The sequence below is a fragment of the Magnolia sinica genome, chromosome 15 (genome assembly GCF_029962835.1).
Source record: "Magnolia sinica isolate HGM2019 chromosome 15, MsV1, whole genome shotgun sequence".
In the NCBI taxonomy this organism is placed as follows: Eukaryota; Viridiplantae; Streptophyta; class Magnoliopsida; order Magnoliales; family Magnoliaceae; genus Magnolia; species Magnolia sinica.
Genome location: NC_080587.1, coordinates 59,396,970 through 59,419,155, shown reverse-complemented (window position 1 = coordinate 59,419,155; position 22,186 = coordinate 59,396,970). Strand labels below are relative to the sequence as shown.

Sequence of the window (22,186 nt, the reverse complement as noted above, 5' to 3'; positions counted from 1 at the left end):
ATCCCCACCCCACTACCCAAAGTTTTTGTTGCACAGGCCTTCATTTTGACTTTGTCGCAACCATTGTTCAGAGTATCCCTGATATTATTGAAATATCCTTGATATTACCTCTATCTTCAACTTGGCGATACCGATAATACTGGTAGCGATACTGATAACACCGATAGTATCAGAAATTCCAGGCATCGGCGATGTATTGCTAAGTATCACCAATGTATCGATATCACCAATGTATCACCAATATTTTTGACTATGTAAATTCTAGGAGTCGCTTGTATTGCCAATGTGTCAATATCTTCAACGCATTGCCAATATTTTTGACTGTGTAAATTCCAGATGTCACTTGTATTGCCAATGTATCAGCGATATTTCGATAATATTGCCAATTTGTTGATATCGCCAAAAATCTGTTTATTAAAAAAATTCCATTTCAATTATTATTATTATTATTATTATTTTTAATTTTTTATGGGTGCATGGTTGTATGCAGTGATCCAATTGTTGACGATATTATCATTAATGCAACATGGATGATTTCAATACCACATTCTTTTGTTTCCTTTCCAGTTGTCGACAATTTCTTGGTGAAATATCGTGTATTGTTGATGTTTTGAAATAATTATGTTTGGATGAAAGGTTGGATGGTTGGATGGATAGATGGGATTGATGGGATGGTTGGACTGATTTCTTACAACATGAGATGCTTTTAAACCCCCCATTTAACTTATGATGTATGTATTCTTTTTGCAATTTTTTGTTCCTAACTATGCAAATATGTGTATTTCAGCATCTCCTGAAGTTTCACTGAAAAATTCCACTGTTTTTCCCATGTTTCCCTGCATTTGTGGTTATCGGCGATATTACCGCTGACATCGATATTGTTTCCGTATCCTAGGCCAGCGAAACTTGTAGCGATACCGATACTTCAAACACTGGTTGCAACTCATGATCAAGTGTATTTTGCCACTCTCTAGGCCATACATGCTGAGTGGTCCCATGATTTTATTTGTCTGTATTCTCTCTACTATCATTGATAAACTATTTCCCAATTATAATGCTTAGTAGATGATCCTAGCCTTTCATTTTAAGAGTTGAATGTTAGCCATTGAAAATTCTTTCCTTTGTTCTGAATTTCTCTATAGTTTGTGATGGGCACAACCATTTGTTCAACCTAATTTTATTTTGATGACTCTTATAGCTTATATTTCCCAACATGGATGGTTTTGATCATCCATACATCCATCCATCCATCCAGAGAGGGAGGGAGGAGTGCCAACCATGATGTTTATATGCCATCCAACCCGTTCATAAGGTTAGTCCCACCAAGATGTACGGGAAAACCAAATATCAGCCTGAGCAAAACTTCAGTGGGCCCTAAGAAGGTTTCATGCTCACGATTATCCTCTCTACTGGATGGTTCTCAGGGAAAAGTTTCCCTATCTGTTTGACCTAAAATAATAAAAAGCTGTGTTCTTCTCCTTACAATATTATTCTTCTCTCTGATATATCTCAGGGTGCACATTGTATTTCATACTAGTTTTAGTTATCTAATCACATTTATGAAGACTATTCTTTTACAATCCAGCTGTATTCATTTCAGGACAAAACTGAGGTGACTACTGCTTTGTGCAAAATGATTCAAAATTAGTTTCACTATCACGTCAAAGTTCTTAGCTCTGATTTCTGACAACATGCTGACATGCTTTCTTGGTCACCATTTGCCTGAGTACCAATGCATATTTTGATATTGTCTTAACATCCATCTAGCTATTTTTTATGTTTGTGAGAAATTCAAAACACTTTTTTGGCACTCAAGTAGATCCAAGGATGCAACTCGCTGGTCCAACTCCAGGCCTTCGTTTTTATGGATATTGGAATGATATTGGTCTTCTTAGCCCAATCCACTCTCGATTGTCTATCTATATTGCTATTCCCCTGTTTCCTTTTCTTTTAACAGGTTCCAATTTTGAGGTCATATCTCAGACCAGAGTTTTTGTATTTAACATAGTGTTAATGGATGGTTTAAACATTATCCTTTGTAGAGATGTTTTGAAGTATGTTGATTATAGGTGATATGGCTTACGTATGCCCACAAAGCTTAATTTTTCAGTGTCCAATTGTAGACATTAACTTGCGTCTGATAATATGAATTTTCATGTCCGTTTCAGCTGGCAAAGTTAGGCTTAGGTTGTTCTCTGGAAGTTGACGTCTGAAATATCTTTCATGTTGCAGTTATGACCTATCTGTGAGTTTTGAAGAATCCGTTTTTGGAGGACAACAGGAAATTGAAGTTACCCGTTTTGAAACATGTGATAATTGCAATGGGACTGGTGCAAAATCTAGCGGATGCATAAAGCCATGTGCAGATTGTGGAGGTAGGGGAGGTGTGATGAAATCTCAGAGAACACCATTTGGGATAGTGTCTCAGGTAATTTGAGATTTTCACTAAAGCATAAGCAGGTGCTTTGATTATAATGAAAAATGAGTTTTGATTATTTTTCGTATAGTTCTACTTTCTACTTGTTTCCAATTGGTAAGTTTTTCTTCTTCTTCTTTTTTTCATTTTGGAAAATGGTAATGAATAAAGAAATTATAATCTTTTCACTTACCTTACTCTTGAAAAAATGTAAATGCTAGAATCTTTTATTTTGTTTAGATTTCTTTTCTTAATTCTTCTGCGTACGGTGCTGCTAAAAGAAAATATTTTGCATGAGGGAATTCTTGAAGTATTTTGAAGTTACGGAGCGTCTCCTAATGTTTCCTCATTTAACTTCTTCATAATTTTTAAAGTTGAAATTGATATAATTCTTCATTTTCATTTTGTATTTCACATTTCAGAATTTTCCCTTACAGTTCAAGCTATTGGACAGAGAAAAACAGAACCAGATGCATTCTTTATTCATTTTCCGGTCTGATATTTATGATATTGGACAATGGTAATTATGATATACATAGACTTACTATTAAATGATAATAACTACAGCTATATACTAACTAGTTACCAGACAAATATGTGATAGTAATTTGTTGTCTATATTAAATAATAGTTGTCATCATCATAGCCTTGTCCCAACCATTCGTAACAAATTCTGTCTGAGGTTTTCTTACGTTGTTATGGATTACTGCTCAACCATTATTTATTCTCATTCTACTTTCTGGTGTTGACATATGCTATATAGATGTTCTAATAAATTTCTAGGTATCTACTTGTTCAAAATGTCGTGGTGGTGGCAAAATAATCACTGAAAGTTGCCAAAGGTGTAAAGGTGACGGCAGAATACAAACAAAGCGGAATCTCAAAATAGATATCCCGGCTGGTGTTAATGATGGAGTCACCATGCAAATTCAAGGAGAAGGAAGCTTCGATAAAAGAAGGTAGGCATTTTGGTCACGGCATGTCCATGAAAGTTCACTGTTCAACAGCTCTCTATATATAGTGAGTACGTTTGAAGCATGGAAGCTTGGTTGAGTTTCTAAGGGGAGATGATTTTCTTGTCATATTAACTATCTAGTGTTTAAGAGCATATTTTGGGTATACTGTGAAGTTGTACAAGTATTTAGGAATTGTATTGAAGGCAGTGTTCCAAATGTCGCTGATATTATTGGTAGCGCCAGGTCAGCAATACCTAAACTTCTGTAAGTATAAAAATTTCTAAATATCGTTGATACTTTCATGAAGTTTGGCGATACATGGCAATATTATTGATATAAACGATACTTTGAGAAGAATCCCTTTTAAAAGTCCGCTGGTATCGGCACTACCATCAATAATATATTCAATACCAACAACAATATTCCCAATACCAGCGATAATATCCTAAAAACCAGGGAAACCTATGTAAATACGTGGAAATTGATAGGAAATTGGGAAATTTTCAAAAAGCCCAAAAAGTCTCCTCTTTTTTTTTTTTTTATTTAGGTGATTTCGATCACTCTTGGTTTTTCTTGAATAAAAGTTTTCATTTGGGAAGAAATCTCGACTCGTAAGGAAGATGGGCCAAAACTCAAAGGTGATGAAAAATCCATAAAAGCTTCATTTTTTAAATTTTTTTTTATTTTTCCAAAATGTTAGCATGGATTGCAATGGAAATCCATGTCTATGCATGATTCTCATGCATTGACATGGATTTGAGGCGGAAAAAAAAAACATATAATTGGGAAAATCCTAATTTTCTCCATTTTTATATTGGAAAAAAATGTATTCTTCACAGTTAATTAATATGGAAATTTTATATATTAATGAGTATTGGCCAATCTATTGATTAGCTACAAAACTTACATATTTGTTTTATACTGATTTTTCGATAACACATGGTTAGGCCCTTATAAACTGGAAACTTATTATGTGTAATTGTTTTTTTACAACATTTTGATTCCTACATGTGTAAACGTCTCTTTTAACATCTCCTAAAGTTTCATTGAAAAATTTCACTTTTTTTTTTCCCAATGTTTCCCTCAAACAACATTATTATTTTTAAGTATCGGTGATAATATTGGCGCTACTGATACATGTTTCTGTATCCCCTGTCATTGATAAATGTAACCAATGTTCAAAATATCGGTATCACGCAATGTATCACACCCTTAGGATACAAATTTGTATCGGTTATCGCATGGATATATCGTTTGTATCGGGTAATTTATCGCACTTTTTGGGAAACATGGGGAAACATTAGGAAAATGGTTGAATTTTTCAATGAAACTTTAGGGATTGTTAAAAAAAAACTTAATACACTTTTAAATCATAACATCTCAAAAAAGAAGTGCACATAATAGGTTTCCTTTGTATAGGGTCCTAAGCTATGCACTGTCTGACTAAACAATGCAACTATATTCAAATTGAATGCATAACATTTATAAATGTATCAAGACATATATGATCTGCACTAATGCACGCTAATGCTTGAGATGTGCACCGTTCATAACATGCAACTTGTTTTGGGGCATGGGCCACCTCCATGCCCTAGTGACCTCCTTAACAGGTTACACAATAGGTAACAATAGGGTGAGCCTCGGGAAGGTTTTCAATGGTAAGTATTCATTCCCATTGTCCTGCTGTAGTGGGGGCCACTTGAACTCGAAATTCGCCTCATGAGTGGGCCCTGCCCCATGTCCACATCCAGTGGACCTAATCAACAGCTGGATGTTAAACAAACACCATAGTGGGCCCCAAGAAGTTTTCAATGGTAAGGTGTTTAATCACCACTTTTTTCTAGCTTTTGGGACCATGTTTCTTGTAGTGTGGTCCACTTGAAACCTCATTGGTGCACCACTGTTTGGGACCGTGCATACAAGGCAACATTTGGGACCATATGAGGTAGTGTGCAAACAAACCTCACTGGTGGACCACAATTTCTCGTAGTGTGGTCCACTTGAAACTTGTTTCTGCTTCATTTTTGGGACCATGCCCTAAAATAATCTGTAAAAACAGATGGACGGTGTGGATATGCAATACATACATGTCGTAAGGGAAAACACAAATATTAACTTGATCCAAAACATTGGTGACCCCTAAGAATTTTTCAACGGTAGCCGTTCAATTGACACTATTTCCTGTGGTGTGGTCCACTTGAGCTTTGGATATGCTTCATTTTTGGGGCCGCCTTCCAACCATTTTCAAAGCTCATTTTAGAGCATGATCCCAAAATTGAAGCCTGCCCAAATCTTAGGTGGACCAAACAAATGTCATCTTGATCTAAAGTTTTTGTGGTCCACAAGGAGGTTTTAATGGTCAATTACTACTATTTCCCTTTCTATGGTCCATCAGAGATTTGGATCTGCTTCATTTTTTGGATCATGCCCTAAAATGAGTTTTCAATACTGATGGACGTTGTGTATGTAGTCTCATACATCAAGGTGAGCCCCACGGGTCCCATGCACCTTGGTGGATCTAGGGTTTTACCTAATCCCCTCTCACTTTTGATGGAGTTGGGTATAGAGCCAGGCATCAAGTCGAGTCGGACTGAGTTAGGGTTGACTCGACTCGATCTGGTTTTGAAATAGGCCTGACCCGAACTTGATCTGACTCGATACTGAGTCCAGTATGCCTGACTCAATCCGAGTTCGGTCTAGCCCGGATTGATCCGGACCGAGTCGGATTGAGAGATGAGGGAGGGAGGGATTGGAGAGGAGAGACGAGGAGGAGGAGGGTGATGGTGGTGGCTGGGCTTGGAGGAGGAAGAGGAGGGAGGGAGCGGAGAGGAGAGAGAGGAGGAGGAGGAGGAGGAGGAGGGTGATGGTGGTGGCCGGGCTTGGAGGAGGAAGAGGAGGAGGATGAGGGAGGGAGGAAGCGGAGAGGAGAGAGAGGAGGAGGTGGAGGAGGGTGATGGTGGTGGGTGGTTGACGGGCTTGGAAGAGGAGGATGAGGGAGGGAGAGAGAGAGAGGTTGGGATCGGGTCGGGGTAGGGTTGGAGAGTCGGGTCGAGTCTAACTGGATCGAGTTTCGAGTCAAGTCGGGTTGAGTTACTGGGTAACTTGAACTCGACTCGGTTTGAGTTTGGATTGGGTGAAGCTTACTCGGTTTGGACCAACTCACCCATTTGGTTCGAGTCAAGTCGGATCGGAACGAGTCGGACGAGTCGAGTTAGCCGGATTGAGTCATCCCGTGCCCACCTCTAGTTGGGTAGTACCCAATCTGCACCTGCAACACGAAAGACCAGCAATGTGGGTGGGACCCTGACTATGGGACCCACCATTATATACGTGTTGTATCCATACCGTCCATCCATTTGGAGACATCTTTTTAGGGCATGAGCCAAAGAATGAGGCCAATCCAAAGCTCAAGTGGACCCCACCACAGAAAACAGTGGGGGACAGTGACGGCCACTGTTGAAACCTTTTTAGGGCCCACCATAATGTTTATTTGAGATCCAACATGTTCATAAGTTCACACGGATATGGACGAAGGGAAAACACAAATATCAGCTTGATCGAAAACTTCTGTGGCCCCTAAGAAATTTTTAATGGTAGGCATTCAATTCTCATTGTTTTCTGTGGTGGGGTCCACTTGAGCTTTGGATCTGCCTCAATCTTTAGCTCATGCCCTAAAATGATCTCTCCAAATGGATGGACGGTGTGGATACAACACATACACCATGGTTGGGCCCACATAACTTGGTGACATCGTTTGATTATTTTTTAAGGGAGAGGATTAGGTGCAGCCTTGGCCTGACCCAAGACGGTGCGACACTTATGGTGGGGCCCACCTTGGTATATTTATTATATATCCAAGCCATTCATACGTTTTTACAGATCATTTTAGGGCATGAGCCCAAAAAATGAAGCAAATTCAAATCTCAAATCGACCATATTGTGATTGCTCATCAAAACTTGCTAATGGGTCACACAAGTTTTGGTTCAACCTGATATTTGTTATTTTCCCTTCATCCACATTTCAGTGACCTTATCAATAGGTTGGATGATAAATAAACATTACAAAAACATTTGGTGGGCCTTAGCAAATTTTTAATGGTGGAGGTTGAAATACCACTCTTTCTTAGAGTATGGTCTACCTGAGATTTGGATTTAATTCATTTTTTAGATCATGCCATAGAATGATTTGACAAAATGTATGGACGGCATGGATATACAATACATACATCAATGTGGGCCCCACCATAAGGGCTGCACCGTATTCGGTGCAGTCAAGTCGCACCCAGGGTATGCCAAATCGGTTACGTATCGGCCGTAACGGCCGATACGTAACGGTAACGGTGGGACCCGTTACGCGATACGGGGCCATATCGGCCGATGTCCCATTTTGTACCCGTAACGGCTGTTACGGGCGTAACGGCCGTTAGTAGCAGGAATCAGGACCCTTAAAAAAAAAAAAAACAAAAAACAAAAAAAAAAAAAAACCATACCTTTTTTTCCTTTCTTTTCTTCTTCTTCTTCTCTTTGTTCTTCTTCTTCTTCTTCTTCTTCTTCTTCTCGAGCGGCTGCGGCTGCGCCCGACTGTGGCTGCGGCTGCGGCTGCGCCCGGCTGCTTCCCGATCTTCTTCTTCTTCCTCTCTCTCCCGCTCTCTCTCTCGCTCTCTCTCTCTCAATCTCTTCTTTCCCTCTTTTTCTTTTCTTTCTTTCCCTTTTTTTTTCTTTTCGTTTCCCTCTCTCCTTTTTTTTTTTTTAATTTACAGCGGCTGACTGCCGTGGGTACGTGTCACGCAAAAGACGAGCGCTGACACTCCTCGAGCTCCGAGTTGTACGAACGGTTCAAAAGGAGATCAAAGTTATATGGGCTCGACAGTGATGTATTTATTACATCTACACCGTTCACCTATTTTCAGAGATCATTTTAGAGCACCAGCGAAAAAATGAAGTATATCCGAAGATCATCTGGACCACACCAAAATAGCAGCAGGCATAATGATTTTCACGGTTAAATGATTTTTAGGGCACGGTAACGTTTATTTTCCATCCAATCAGACCAGACCCGAGTGGGCCTCACCGTAATGTATATATTTTATCCATATCGTCCATCCATTTTGCCACGTCATTTTAAGTCAGGATTCAAAAAATTAGTAATATCCAAATCTCAGGTGGACCACACCATAGGAAATAGTGGTTATAGAATACTTACCATTAAAATTTTCCTAAAGTCCACTGTAATGTTTATTTTCAATCTAAACTGTTAATTGAGTTACATTGACGTGGATGAAGGGAAAACACACATGTTAGCTTGATCTAAAACTTTTTTAGCCCCCAATAAATTTTTAACGGTGAACATTTAATTATTATTGTTTCTTACGGTGCAATCTACCCGAGCTTTGGATGTGCCTCATTTTTTGGCTCATGCTCTAAAATTATTTAGCAAAATGGATGGATGGTGTAGATATAACACATTCATCACGGGTGAGGCCCAAAAAACTTTGAGATGTGTGTTGCACTTTACATCTGAGTCTCTCCTAATTCAAGCCTTAAAAAATTGTACACGAGACATATATTAACTTGAAATTTGAAAATAAAATTATGGACTGCAATTGCTAACTCACAATGCCAAAATTAAATTATTTGAATAGTTTTAATTGTTAATTTGTGAACTTTTATTTTTAAAAATAGGGCCTTTTGATTTTTATTTTTTTTTATGATTCACTATCCAAAAAACATCCACCAATTTATAAGTGGGATAATGACAATAAATGGCATAAATTTGAGGCTGATTTGGAGAATAAATTGGTCCTCCAAGTCAGCCCCAAATTGGCAACGCCATCTACCTGAATTTAATTTCATTTTTTTAAAGAACTATTGGGAGAAATGATATCAAGATGTTAAGTATATAAATTACATATTTAAAAAATTAAATATATGAATTTTTTAGTCAAATTCAAGTTACCTGGTTAAAAAATTAATCAGACAGGCCGATACAACTTCTTACCAAAGAGTGGACCGTTACACTACCATAAACATGTTCCAATTTATAAATGAATGCATATTTGGAATGCTTAGAATATTCTGGATTTAATCCATATTTTTTCATATTTTTTTAGCAAAAAAAAAAAATTGCGCCGTTACGGGCCGTTACGCCCCCGTATCGCCGTTACGCCCCCGTATCCGTATCGGTTTCGGAGGGCACCGTTACGCTAACCGATACCGATACGGGACACCTTGGTCGCACCAAATCCACTCCCTTAATTAAGGCAGAGAGCGAGAGAGTTATTTGAAGCTCTCCTCGTCTTCTCCGTTAAAGCCACAAACTTGCATCCGTTAAAGCCACAAACTTGCAAGCCCTCATGCCTCATTTCGAGACTTCGAATCCATTAAAATCCCAAAAACCTTGGCGGAAATCTGGTTTCCTTTTGAAGCAATTCTCTTCGATGACAAAAAGGGGGTTATAGGTTTTTTACATGATCCAGCACTGTCGAACGTGATTGGCCCACCAAATCTAGGCGGATCTTGAGTAACAAGGTAAGAGAGATCTTTCTCCTATATATATATATATATATATATATATATATATATATATATATATATATATATATTCGAATTTTTGGAATGGTAGACAGGATTGTCACCTAATGTCGCCAAAGATATTGACCGATATCTAGATCATAAACAAAGAAAAACACACGATATCGTACGATATATCGCTGATAAATTGCGATATTGCATGATATTAGGGATTTTTTTTTTTTTTTTTTTGAATACTCCTGGGCAGTTTCGTATTGTCAGACCGCGATGCCGATGATATCGGCCGATAGTATCGATATTGCGAACACTGCATGTAACGATACTGATGCTCAGAACACCGATCGAAGCTTGAAGCTTAAAGTGGATATGATATAGAGATACATACATACATCTGGGCATATCTGCATATGTATATACTTATGTATATGTTCTGTATCTATTCAACTGTTATTGGAAAGCAACAAGATTCGATGCATGTGTTACCTTTAGAATTTCTATTGTTTCCTGATACTTACCTCTTTATACTGTCTATTGGTTCTTTTGCATTGCTCTGTTGTTTAAGAAATTTGCAATCTTTGCTTTTCTCTTTCATTATTTTGCTTCTTTTATTAGTTTCATTGTTTCTATTAGACTACTACTGTGAACTAGTGTTTCCGTTTCCATTGACATTTTATTTTCTTGTGGATATTGTTTAATGCCTGTCTTCTAATTTTCTTAGTTGACTCTTGGCTCTTATTGATCTTTCAAGTAAACATTTTCAATTACACTTCACATTAGTTTTATTCTGCCTTTATTAATGTAATATTCTTGCATTATACTTATAATGCATTGCATTTAGATTACTGTAGTTCATTTTTATATCTGCTTCATATGTCTCCAATGAATGATATAGCTATACAGTGGTCATCAGAATATTTTTGTCAGTAAAATGTTGTTGACATTATTTATTTCGTACCGTGTAGGGGCAAAGTGGGCGATCTCTATCTATCCATCCATGTGAATGAAAAACGTGGAATTTGGAGGGAAGGTCTTAATCTCTACTCAAAGATTAGTATCGATTATACTGAGGCGATACTAGGCACTGTAGTCAAGGTAAATATAGTTAGTATTGCATTTCTCAAGAGATGCATCGTGTTCTAGATCTTTTTATTTTTTATTTTATTTTAAAACTGGCATCATAATCATCATCTATCAACATCTAAGCCTTATCCCAATTAATTGAGGTTGGCTAAAAGTTATTGCATAAGTTTGATACCGGCTGTCAACCTGACTGATCCCTCCTTTATCCCTAGGGTCCGGCAATTAGAGCAGAAAACTCCTACAGCACAATGTAATGGACTATTACATAGGTTGATTACAATCAAGTGCTTTCTAATTGTCTATTACATAGGTTCATTACAATCAAGTGCTTTCTAATAGTCTATTACAGAGGTTGATTACATCAAACTCTATATTTTAAGTTATACAAGTGAGTTTGAAGCTCTTGTTTTGATCTTTGGTCATTAAATGTATTATTTGTGGGAAATCCTTTAGTTTCCGTCTTCTGCTTGTGGGAAGTTGCTTGTGATGAGGTTCAACTATATGGGTGGAGTGGTAGTGTGAGACGATTGCTAGTTTAAATGAACTTCTAAATTAGTACAAGATGATTTATTCATCTAAATGCATTTCTTATTTCGTTTAAACCCTTCTTAATGTTTTTCTATCTATGAACATGCTTGGTTGTAGAAATGCATTATTTCTTGATGCATTGTGATAGTAAATATGGAGCAAATCAAAATTTGAAACAAGTGAATTTTTTTTTTTTTTTTGTGCTTCCATAAAGAAACTAGGGCAAGAGGGAATAAGAGCAGTGGAGTATATTTTGAATAAAGTCTGCATACATAGAAGTTGTGTTCTCAGAGAGGTTGCACTCTTGCAGTCTTGAAATAGTTAACGGAGGAGTTAAGAGAAGATAGAAGAAGGGGAAATTGTGATGTCTCACCACAAGATACAAACTTGAGTCATACCAATAGTTCTCTAGATGAGAACACTTTTTAGGATTTGTATCTCATTGCAAAACACAACAAAAGTTCTTTTCAATCAATTGAATAGTCTCATTATATGTTTATGAATATGCTATTTATATATAGCCTTATGTTCACAAAATCCTTGTCAGCATAAAAACCCTTCACTTAGTTCCTAGTGATACTAGCGTTCCTTTACCAATCCCACCAAATCTTACTTGTAACAGAATAGGAATTTAATTAAATCTAACAAAGACTCCAATGTAGATTAAAGTCCTTATAATACTTCAATTGCCAAATTGTATTCCTTTTTTTTTTTTTTTTGAAGGATGATGGAATTTTATTAAAGGCCTGCACGCAACAACGAAATAGGAAGCAAGAAGCCAGCTGGCCCACATAAAAAGGGTGATCAGCTTGACTGAATGCTCAAAGGTTAAACCCTAGAAAAAGTAGCCAGTTGGACGTGTGGGCCCTATAGTCCCGTCGGTTCTTTTTTTTTTTTTTTGAAACAATAATCATTTAATTGAGAAAGGCCGAAGCCAAAAATTACGAAAGAGAAGAAAATAAAATACAATCAAAGACCCTCTACAACAGTGACCGCAACGTGGGAAATTGATCAGAGACTAATACATTAGATGCTTACGCCTACTCCAAATCCAATTTTGCCCTATTGAAAACTTCCGCAAATCGATCCCTTTGATTTACGAAACAACCAAATATTCCATAAACCTGCTAGAAGACACAAGTGCCAAACCCACTTTCCAACTTTACCTTTACCCCCTCTGTGCCAAGCTAAGAAAAACTGACTAATTGAACTTGGAACAACTTACGTGATTCCGAATAACTTGAAGAAACCTTCCCGTATCATCGTAACAAAAGAACAATGGATAAAGAGACAATTAACCAATTCCCCATCTTGAAAGCATAATAAACATACATTTGAAATAATCATGTGATGCTTACGCAAGTTATCAATTGTGAGAACCTTATTCCTCCCCACTAACCAAGCAAAAGTCGCCACCTTTGAAGGAGCACCATAACGCCAAACATTTGTCGTATGATACTCCAATTGCTCTTTTTGATCTCCATCGATCATCATAAATAAGGATTTTACCGAAAACTTACCAGATTTTTCTTTAAGCCACACCATCGAATCAGCCTCTAAAATGGATGGACAACAATTTGGGAGTATCTCTAACAACCTGACCAACTCCACCTCTTCATCATTCAAATTTCTTCTACAAGGAGGCACCCAAATAATATCCTCACCATGAATAGAGAAACAGCGATCAATCGAGATATTTGGCTCTAAGGAAATACCTGCTAGTCCAGGGAACAAAACATTTAGCTTTTGATCCCCAAACCACCGATCCTCCGAAAACCTAATCTTCTTACCATCAGTGTTTGAAGTATCAGTATTGCTACAATCTGGCTGGGGATATGGAAACAATATCGATGTCACCGATAATATCATCGATAACCGAAAATGCGGGGAAATATGAGAAGGTGGATTTTTTCAGTGAAACTTCAGGAGATGCTAAAATACACATATTTGCATATTTAAGAATAAAAAAATTAAAAAAGAATACATACATCATAAGTTAAATGGGGGGGCTTAAAAGCATGTCATGTTGTAACAAATCAGTTCAACCATCCCATCAATCCCATCTTATCCATCCAACCATCCAACCATCCAACCTTTCATTGAAACATTAGTATTTTATAACATCGACAACACAATATTTCGCCAAGAAATTGTTGAAAACTGGAAAGGAAATGAAAGAATGTGATCTCAATATCACCCATGTTGTGTTAATGATAATATTGTTGATAATTGGATCACTGCATACAACCAAGCGCCCATTAAAAAATTGACATAGATTTTTGGCGATATTGATACATTGGCAATATTATTGAAATATTGCCGATACACTAGCAATACAAGTGACATATGGAATTTACATAGTCGAAAATATTGGCGATACATTGGAGATATTGATACATTGGCAATACAAGTGACACCTAGAATTTACATAATCGAAAATATTGGTGATGCATTAATGATATTGATAGATTGGTGATTCTTGGCAATACATCGTCGATGCCTGGAATTTCTGATACTACCAGTGTTTTCGGTATTGCTACTAGTGTTATTAGTATCGCCATGTTGGAGATAGAGATAATATCAATGATATTTCGATAATATCGGGGATACTCTGAACATCGCTTACTATTACCCAAAGAAAAGCCACCCCTTCCCACACCTTCATTTTGACGAAATTCATCGACTTCCATAATGATGAAGCCCTATACAAAGAAGAAGATTTTGTTCATCTATCCCCAACTTCAACTCCATACTTCCTACCCTACACTACTCTCCATAGACTACCTTCTTCAACTCCAAACCTCCAAACCCACTTTCCTAACAATGTCAAATTCATTGATTCGAAACACCCCAAACCTGCTCCCCCCTCGTCTAGTGGTTTACACACTTCTTCCCACTTTAAGAAGTGAAATTTATGGTTTTCTTTCACCTCTTGCTATAGGAAGTTATGATAAACTTTCTCTAACTTGACCACAATTGATTTTGGACATTTAAAGATGGATATAAAACAAACCGGAAGATTTGACATTTCCGACTTGATTAAAGTAAGCCTACCTCCTAAAGAAAGATGCCTCCCCCTCCAGGATGATAATTTTCTTTCAAACCTTTTGATCACCTTATTCCAAAAATGCTTGGTTGGTTTACCAATACATAAAGGAAGACCTAGATAAGAAGATAGAAAAGAACCCGCCCTACACCCAAAGCGAGCTATAGAACCCTCCACCTTGACCTTTGAGAGACCCACCCCCCAACAATTCACCTTTATCAATATTAACCTTCAGCCCTGGAATCGCCTCAAAACATGTAATAATCACCCGAAGGCTATCTACTTTTGATTCATTTGCTTCACATAAGATCAAAGTATCATTTGCATTAATGAAGATGTGAAATTTGAAAATTAGAATTGTCCACCTGAAAGCTTTCCACCAAACCTGTTGTTACCTCTTGTTCCAACATCCTTCCAAAAGCCTCAATCACCACCACAAATAAACAAGGAGACAATGGATCAACCTGACACAAACCTCTAGAAGGAGAGAAGCACCCTTCTGATACACCATTTACCAACACTGAATAATTAGCCGATCGAACACAAACTTGAATCCAAGCCCTCCATTTCTCCCCACATCCCAGACATCCAAACATGTGATCAAGAATATCCTAATCGACATGATCATATGCCTTCCCGATGTCCAACTTACAGATGTTACCTTTGTTACCTTTTCTATTACAAGCATCGATGCATTCATGAGCTATAAGAGCACTATCCACAATTTGCCTCCCCTTCACAAAGGTGCCTTGAGAGTTTGGTATCACATTCCCAAGAACCCAGCAAAATTGGATGCTAATATTTTATACGACCCCTTCAATAGACTAATCAATCTAAAATCTTTCAGACATTCTGCTCCTTCAAACCGTTGGTTCATTCTTTTGGCGACCTGATTGGATCTGTTAGTCCGATCAGACCCTTGATTTGATATAGATCTTTAATTGGAATTTTGGAACCCTTTGTTTGGTCGATATCTTCAATTGCAACACTTGGATAGGCCTAAAAATGTTGTTTTCAGGAAACGCCATTTCTAGAAAACAGTGAGCAATGAAAAGTCGTCTCATCTCCTATTGTTTTTCAACAAGATTTTCTTGAAATTTCCTTCATTTCTAAATCTGTTGTTTGGAATAAAGGAAATTTTCATGAAAATTTTACTCAAAGACGGAAGGTGACACATATGCATTGAAAATGGATAATGACGTGGGTCACATTGTCACAAATGATACATTGGCACATATGGACATTTGCACTTGTGGGATGCTCTAAGATTGATGGTGACACCTAGGACTGTCAACGGGCAGGGCTTGAGGTTGGCTTCGGCCCGAATTTTAAACGAACTATTTGAGCTGGGCCTATTCAAAAATTTGATTTTGCATGGCCCAAGCGTGGTCCATTTACAGAACTTGTGGCATATATTGCACATGTGGCATATTAACTAAGGTGCTCCGTAACGGTAACGGTAGCCATAACGGCCACCACCGTTATCTTTATGATACGGGGCATAACGGCTGTTACAGCCCCATAATGGCCGTTACGGTCTCTCTTTTTTATTTTTTTATTTATTGAAAAAACCCCGAAAAACCTGTATCTGCCCTGTAATGTTGATTAAAAGGTATGAAAAACATGTATCTGTCCCATAATAGACTATTATAGGGCTATTATGGCCTTTATAGGGGACGTAACGTGCCGTTAACGGCAATTATGAGTCATTTTTTTCCATAACGACTGTTATGGCTGTTACGACCCCGTAACGTGTAACGGTTGCCACTGTTACCTTTACGTAACGGCCTTTACGACACGCCATGATATTAACGCATGTGGCACATGTGCACTTAAGCATTGATGGCGAGTGGCAACACATGCCGTACATTTGCAAATGTGAAGTGCTTGAAGATGAGTGGCACGTTGGGTGTGACATGTTGACACACTTGATGTCGGTGGTTGTGCATGTCACAAATGTGGCACGTTTGATGAGGACATCAGACCCTTCAAAGTTTATTAAAGACGAAGGCGGCCGATGAATAAATTTTTATGGCTCGATGATGGTTCCTGGCACAACCAAGGAGGATTTTAAAGACCTTACATGTGTCCCTGGATTAATTGAAGACCCCACATTAGGAGGACACATGTGTAAGATGAGTTAGAAGACTGATATGTTACGCGGGATTTTTTTTTACAAAGTTTTGTTTTGCGTGTTTTTTTTTTCTTTTGTTATAGGGATAGTTTAGTCATTTTCTTTTAAATCCGAATTTTATAAATAGGGTGTTTTCTTCCCTAAATCGAAGAATGTTTTTTTAAAATGAAAGCTTGGTGCCTCCTTCCCCTCTCTCTGTGCTAATTTCTTCTCTTCCCCTAATCTCTTTTCTTCTTATAAATTCTATTTCTAGCCCTCCAACCTTCTTCTTCTCTTTCTATGCCTAGTATTTTTTGATTGCTATTAACCCTGAAAATCTGCGAATTGATCCCAACTCTCTCAGATTTTCCAACCGTCCCTATTCTAGAAATCCTTTGATTTCCTGGACTAGAGAAGCTGCATTGATTGTTGGATTGAAACCATGCAAGATAGGAAGGTCTCATCCCTTATCGGATCCAATCCCCACATGATTTGAATACGGTACCGCAGGATTGTAATGATGGTCTGCAACCATTGCATGTTTCCTTTGTTATTAACTTTACTATGATGTGGAATGTTGAATATTTCAATTGATTTGCTAAGTTTATTTTGCTGGATAATTTCTGTGCTCACACATGCATTCTAGTTTAGACTGTCATGGATCAATGTTAGTAGGTGTATGGTGCTATAAGATGGATCATGGCACATTGGCACTTGTGGGGCATTTTAAGGTGGTTGGGGGCACATGTTGTATAACATTAGCGCATGTCACACGTGAAGTGCTTAAAGATCAACAATAACCATGTGGCACATGTGGCACATGTAGGGCATTTGAAGATGAGAGTGGCACATGTTGCACATGGCACATTGAGGTGTGTGGCACATTGAAACATGGGTCACTAAAAGATGGGTGATGGCACATGTTGTACACGTGGCCCAATGAGATGTGTGGTGCTTTAAGATGGATGTCGGCACATGCAGCCAATGTTTGCGCATTGGCACATGTGGGGCATTTGAAGATGGATGGTTGCATGTGGGAACTTAGAAGGTGAGTGATGGCACGTGTGACTCCCATATAGGGGCATTTTATAGACAGATCATTTCTTCTCATTTCCCTCAATTTCTTCAAAAGGACGTTTCTCAAGTCTAGGCCAGGAAACAAAAAGGGGCATTTTTCAGAAAATGAGATGGAAATGAAAATGACATTTCCAATAAATTTACAAAAACAAACAATGGAAATGTTATTTTCATGGAAATGATGTTTCCTTAACTTATATTTCAACAAATCCAAATAGGCCCTAACTAGATTTATGTGTTGTAAGGAGGACAAGGCAAGCAAGTTATCACTTGTTGTATATCTTTGCTTGTGGATATGGATCTGTTACCAATTATAATCATCATCCCAGCCTTTTCCTAGCTATTTAGGATTGCCTTTACACATATTTTTTCATCAGTCATCTAGACTTGATAGTTGATACAAGAATTCTGATGATCTTGTAAAGGTTTGATTACTGGCTGTGCATTTGACATTCCTTTTTAATGATGATTGCTGACGAAAAGTTCCATTAGAGAAAAAAATCAAAGTGGGAATGAATTCCAAATGCAAAGGGCCTTGCGGCCAACAACATCATGTGTCGTAACGGCCGTAAAGGCCGTTACATAAAGGTAACTGTGGCAACTATTACACGTTACAGCGTCATAACAGCCGTTATGGAAAAAATGACCTGTAACAGCCGTTACAGCCCCTGTAATGGCCTATTAAGCTCCCCGTAACAGCCCCATAATGGTCCTGTAACAGTCCATTACAGGGCCGATACAAGTTTTTTCAAGTTTTCTTTCAATAAATAATAGTAATAATAATAAGATAGACTTTAACTGCTGTAACAAGTACAACCCATATTGTAAAGGTAACGGTGGTGGCTGTTACGGCCACTGTTACCATTAGCGCCTGTTTGATTTTTGAGAGTTTGTGTAATTACCCCTGTAAATGGGTAATTATTACCATTTCACCCGTTTGATTTTCAAACGAACTTCTGTCTTGGAAATCGGTTCAAAAGAGTTAATTTAAATTTGTGGACCCCAATGTGATGTGTATTATATATCCCTTCCGTCCATCCATTTTACCAAAATATTTTGAGGCATGATCCAAAAAATGAGGCAAATCCAACACTCAAGTGGCCCACAACAAACGAAATAGTGGCCTCAAGAGGTTTTTAATTGTAAATGTTCGATTTCCTTTTTCCCATGGCATGGTCCACTTGAGCTTTGGATATGCCTCATTGTTTGGCTCATGTCATAAATTCAACTGGCATAATGGATGAACGGTGTGGATAATCAACATGCATCACGGTGGGACCCACGAATATTTTGTGGCCTTCTCGGTTTTTGTGTGTAAAGAGCAGCCGGTCAAATCAAGCATTGGGAACAGTGCTGTAAATATCAGGTGAAATAATTATTACCCATTTACCTGGTATTTACCACTGAATTGAAAATTCAAACAGGCCCTTACGGAATACCTTGACTACATCACTTGCCTCTCTACCAACAAGGAAAACGAGATGTTTAACTTGGTGGTGAGATCTCGAATCTCTTTGAAAAAAAAAATTAAAAAAAAAAATCTGCTTGCAAGGCTTGGAGTAGTTAGAGTTATCTCATGAAATGACATTTTGTGTGTCAACTTCCACAATCAGCAACCTAGGGAAATGATTAGAAAAGATACACAAGGCTTAACCAAGAAGCCTTAGCTTCGGCTATGGATGGCTTTCTTAACCAGCTGGACAAAGAAACACATATGACCAGGCCCTTGTCTTTTCTTAGGACAACTCGAACTCCACATTTTCGGGGTTTCCTGTGAAAGATCCATCAAAATTTATCTTCCAAACGCCTGTCCAGTGGTTTCTTCCATCTCACAATGATTTGCTCTCTCCCTGGGCTGCTATTGATCGCTTCATGCTAACAACTTAGCATATCTAACATTGGGATCCCCTAAGATTCTTTTATACAAGCACTGTTATTTATTTATTTATTTAATGGATCTAGAAGCACCCATTTAATTAGACTACCTGTTATCTTTTTATCAATCTTTGGCACAGGATTGCCTGTGTCATAAAAATGCGATCCTTCCAATCCATCCAAATCACCCATATAACACACAATGGATTAATCACCAAAGAACCCATCCCCCAACTTTGGTAACTTGGAACATCGATTTGTATATGAAAAGGTGCCCTGGATACATCTTGCTATGTCCCAATGGATAAATAAGCGATGCATGGTTTCTTTCATCTTCTGTGCACACACAACAAATGCCTAGGGATCCTTTGTTTTTTGCTCTTAAGGTGGTCTACAATGAAGATTTTATCAAGTGTCATTGTCCACAAGCCATCCACAATTAGTTGGGATAAGGCTTATGATGATGCCATTGTCCATGCAAACACCTAATCTTTGACACACCACTTTGGCATTGTTCAAACCAACTTGCTGCCTCTCTCTGCTCAAGAATCAAGAATATAACCATCATTGTGGTTGCTATGCAAATTTATCTGGGAATTTTGATGCTAAGTTATCAATATTTCAAAAATATCACCCATAAATCACCTTTGTATAAATTCCAGGGTCCTATTGTATTGGTGATATTATCGCCGATATAAGTTGAAGCCCCTTGTGCGTAAATAGTATGAAATTCAGGGAAAAAAAAAGAGAGAGTAAGAAAATCCATTTGTTTTCTTTGAAACTTTTCATATTGGAGTGGGCCGGTGGATTTTGGTAACTCATCTTCCTTCCTTGTGGATCGAGCCTCACATTTGGGGGAGAAATCGTAGATTAAAAGCTTGGTAGGCTGGACTCAAGAAAGGAATAAAGAAACTCAAAAGAAGAAAAAAACAAGAAAATTTGTTTTAAAAATTTGGGGATTTGTGGGAAGTCGATTTTGACCACTCATCTTCCATTTTCATGAATCAAAGCCCTCAATTTGGGGAAAATTTTTGGAAATGGGGAAAACGTGAGTAAATTTGCAAAAATAAAAGAATAAAAATTAGCCTTAAAAAATAAATAAATTGGGGATCTAGTTGGGGAGTGGAATTCAACCACTCTTCCATTTTCATAATTAAATCCCTCAATTTGATGGAAATTTTGGAAAGGGGGGAAAACATGCTTAAATATGTAAAAATTAGAAATTTTATTTTATTTTATGATTATTATTATTTTTAAAGATTTGGTTGGGGAGTGGATTTTGACCACTCTTTAATTTCTGGATTTTTTTAATTATTTAAAACTTTATAAATGCAAAAAAAAAAAAAATAATAAATAAAAATAAAATCCATTTTTTTTTATTATCATAATGACTTTGTTTCATGAAAAACTTATTACTATTTTCTTTTTATGGATGGAAGTTGACGAGTGATCTGTTGCATTTTTCAATAAAAATATATTTTTTGGAGTTAAAAAAAAATCAGTTTACTTTTAGAAACAATTATTTTATTTCATAATTATGTATGCGTGGTATGGATGTATGATATGTATGTGTGGATGTGTGCATTGATGGATGGATAAATAGTGTGTTATGGATGGATGTGTTACTCATGTATGGATGGATCTTAGATGCATGTTTGTATACATGGATGGCTAGATAGACATGTATGGTTGTATGTATGTATGTGGATGGATGGTTGGTTGGTTGGATGGGTGGATGGTTGGTTGGATGGATGGTTGGATGGATCATGTATGCATGTATGTATGTATATATGCGTGGATGGATGGATGCATGTTTGAATGCATGGATGGATGGATGTATTTCTGTATGTGCGGATGGATGTATTAATGTATGTATTATGGCTGTATGGATGGATGGATGGATAGACATGTATGGATGCATGTTTGTATTTACACATGCATGATGGATGGATTGATGAATGTATTAGTGTATGGATATTTTAATTTATGGATGGATGGATAGACGCGTATGGATGTATGTATATATGCATGCATGCATGGATGGATGGAAGTATGACTTTTTCTTTGATTTAGAAACAATTGTAAGTGATTATTGTGTTTCTAATGATATCATTAGTATAAAATGAACTCATTTTGATTATTGTTGCATTGATTTCTTACTACAATACATGCTTCTAGGCCCCCATTAAATGAAAACTTATTATGTATGCATCCTTGTTGCAATTTTTTTTGTTCCTAAATAAATCTGTATTTTAGCATCTCCTGAAGTTTCACTGAAAAATCCAACCGTTTCCCCCATGTTTCCTCAATGTTTCCTTTAATTAGTGATACATTTCTGGGCATCAATGATAATATTGGAGATATTGATACATGTTTCCGTATCCCTAACGAATGATACTTCTAACAATACCGATACTACAAATAACAATACCGATACTACGAACACTGCTACAAAGTGCATTGGGCTCTTCCCTAAACCGCCACGACCACTTGCTTAGGAGTCACTTTCGTTCTCTAATCCTTCCCACCCCTAAACTGCCTTCCTACTTGGTTTTCTCATCATC

The 22,186-nt window shown here is 37.5% G+C and overlaps 1 protein-coding gene across 2 annotated transcripts in view; it reads left to right on the top strand.

Annotated features, from left to right (window-relative positions):
* LOC131228193 (uncharacterized) overlaps positions 1–22,186 on the top strand; it is a 97,852-nt gene that overhangs the window by 41,137 nt on the left and 34,529 nt on the right. For both annotated transcript variants that reach the window (XM_058224057.1, XM_058224058.1), the window contains exons 5-7: positions 2,233–2,428; positions 3,200–3,375; positions 10,866–10,995. In XM_058224057.1, the coding sequence (XP_058080040.1) occupies positions 2,233–2,428; positions 3,200–3,375; positions 10,866–10,995 (502 nt within the window). The remainder of the gene's footprint in view (positions 1–2,232; positions 2,429–3,199; positions 3,376–10,865; positions 10,996–22,186) is intronic.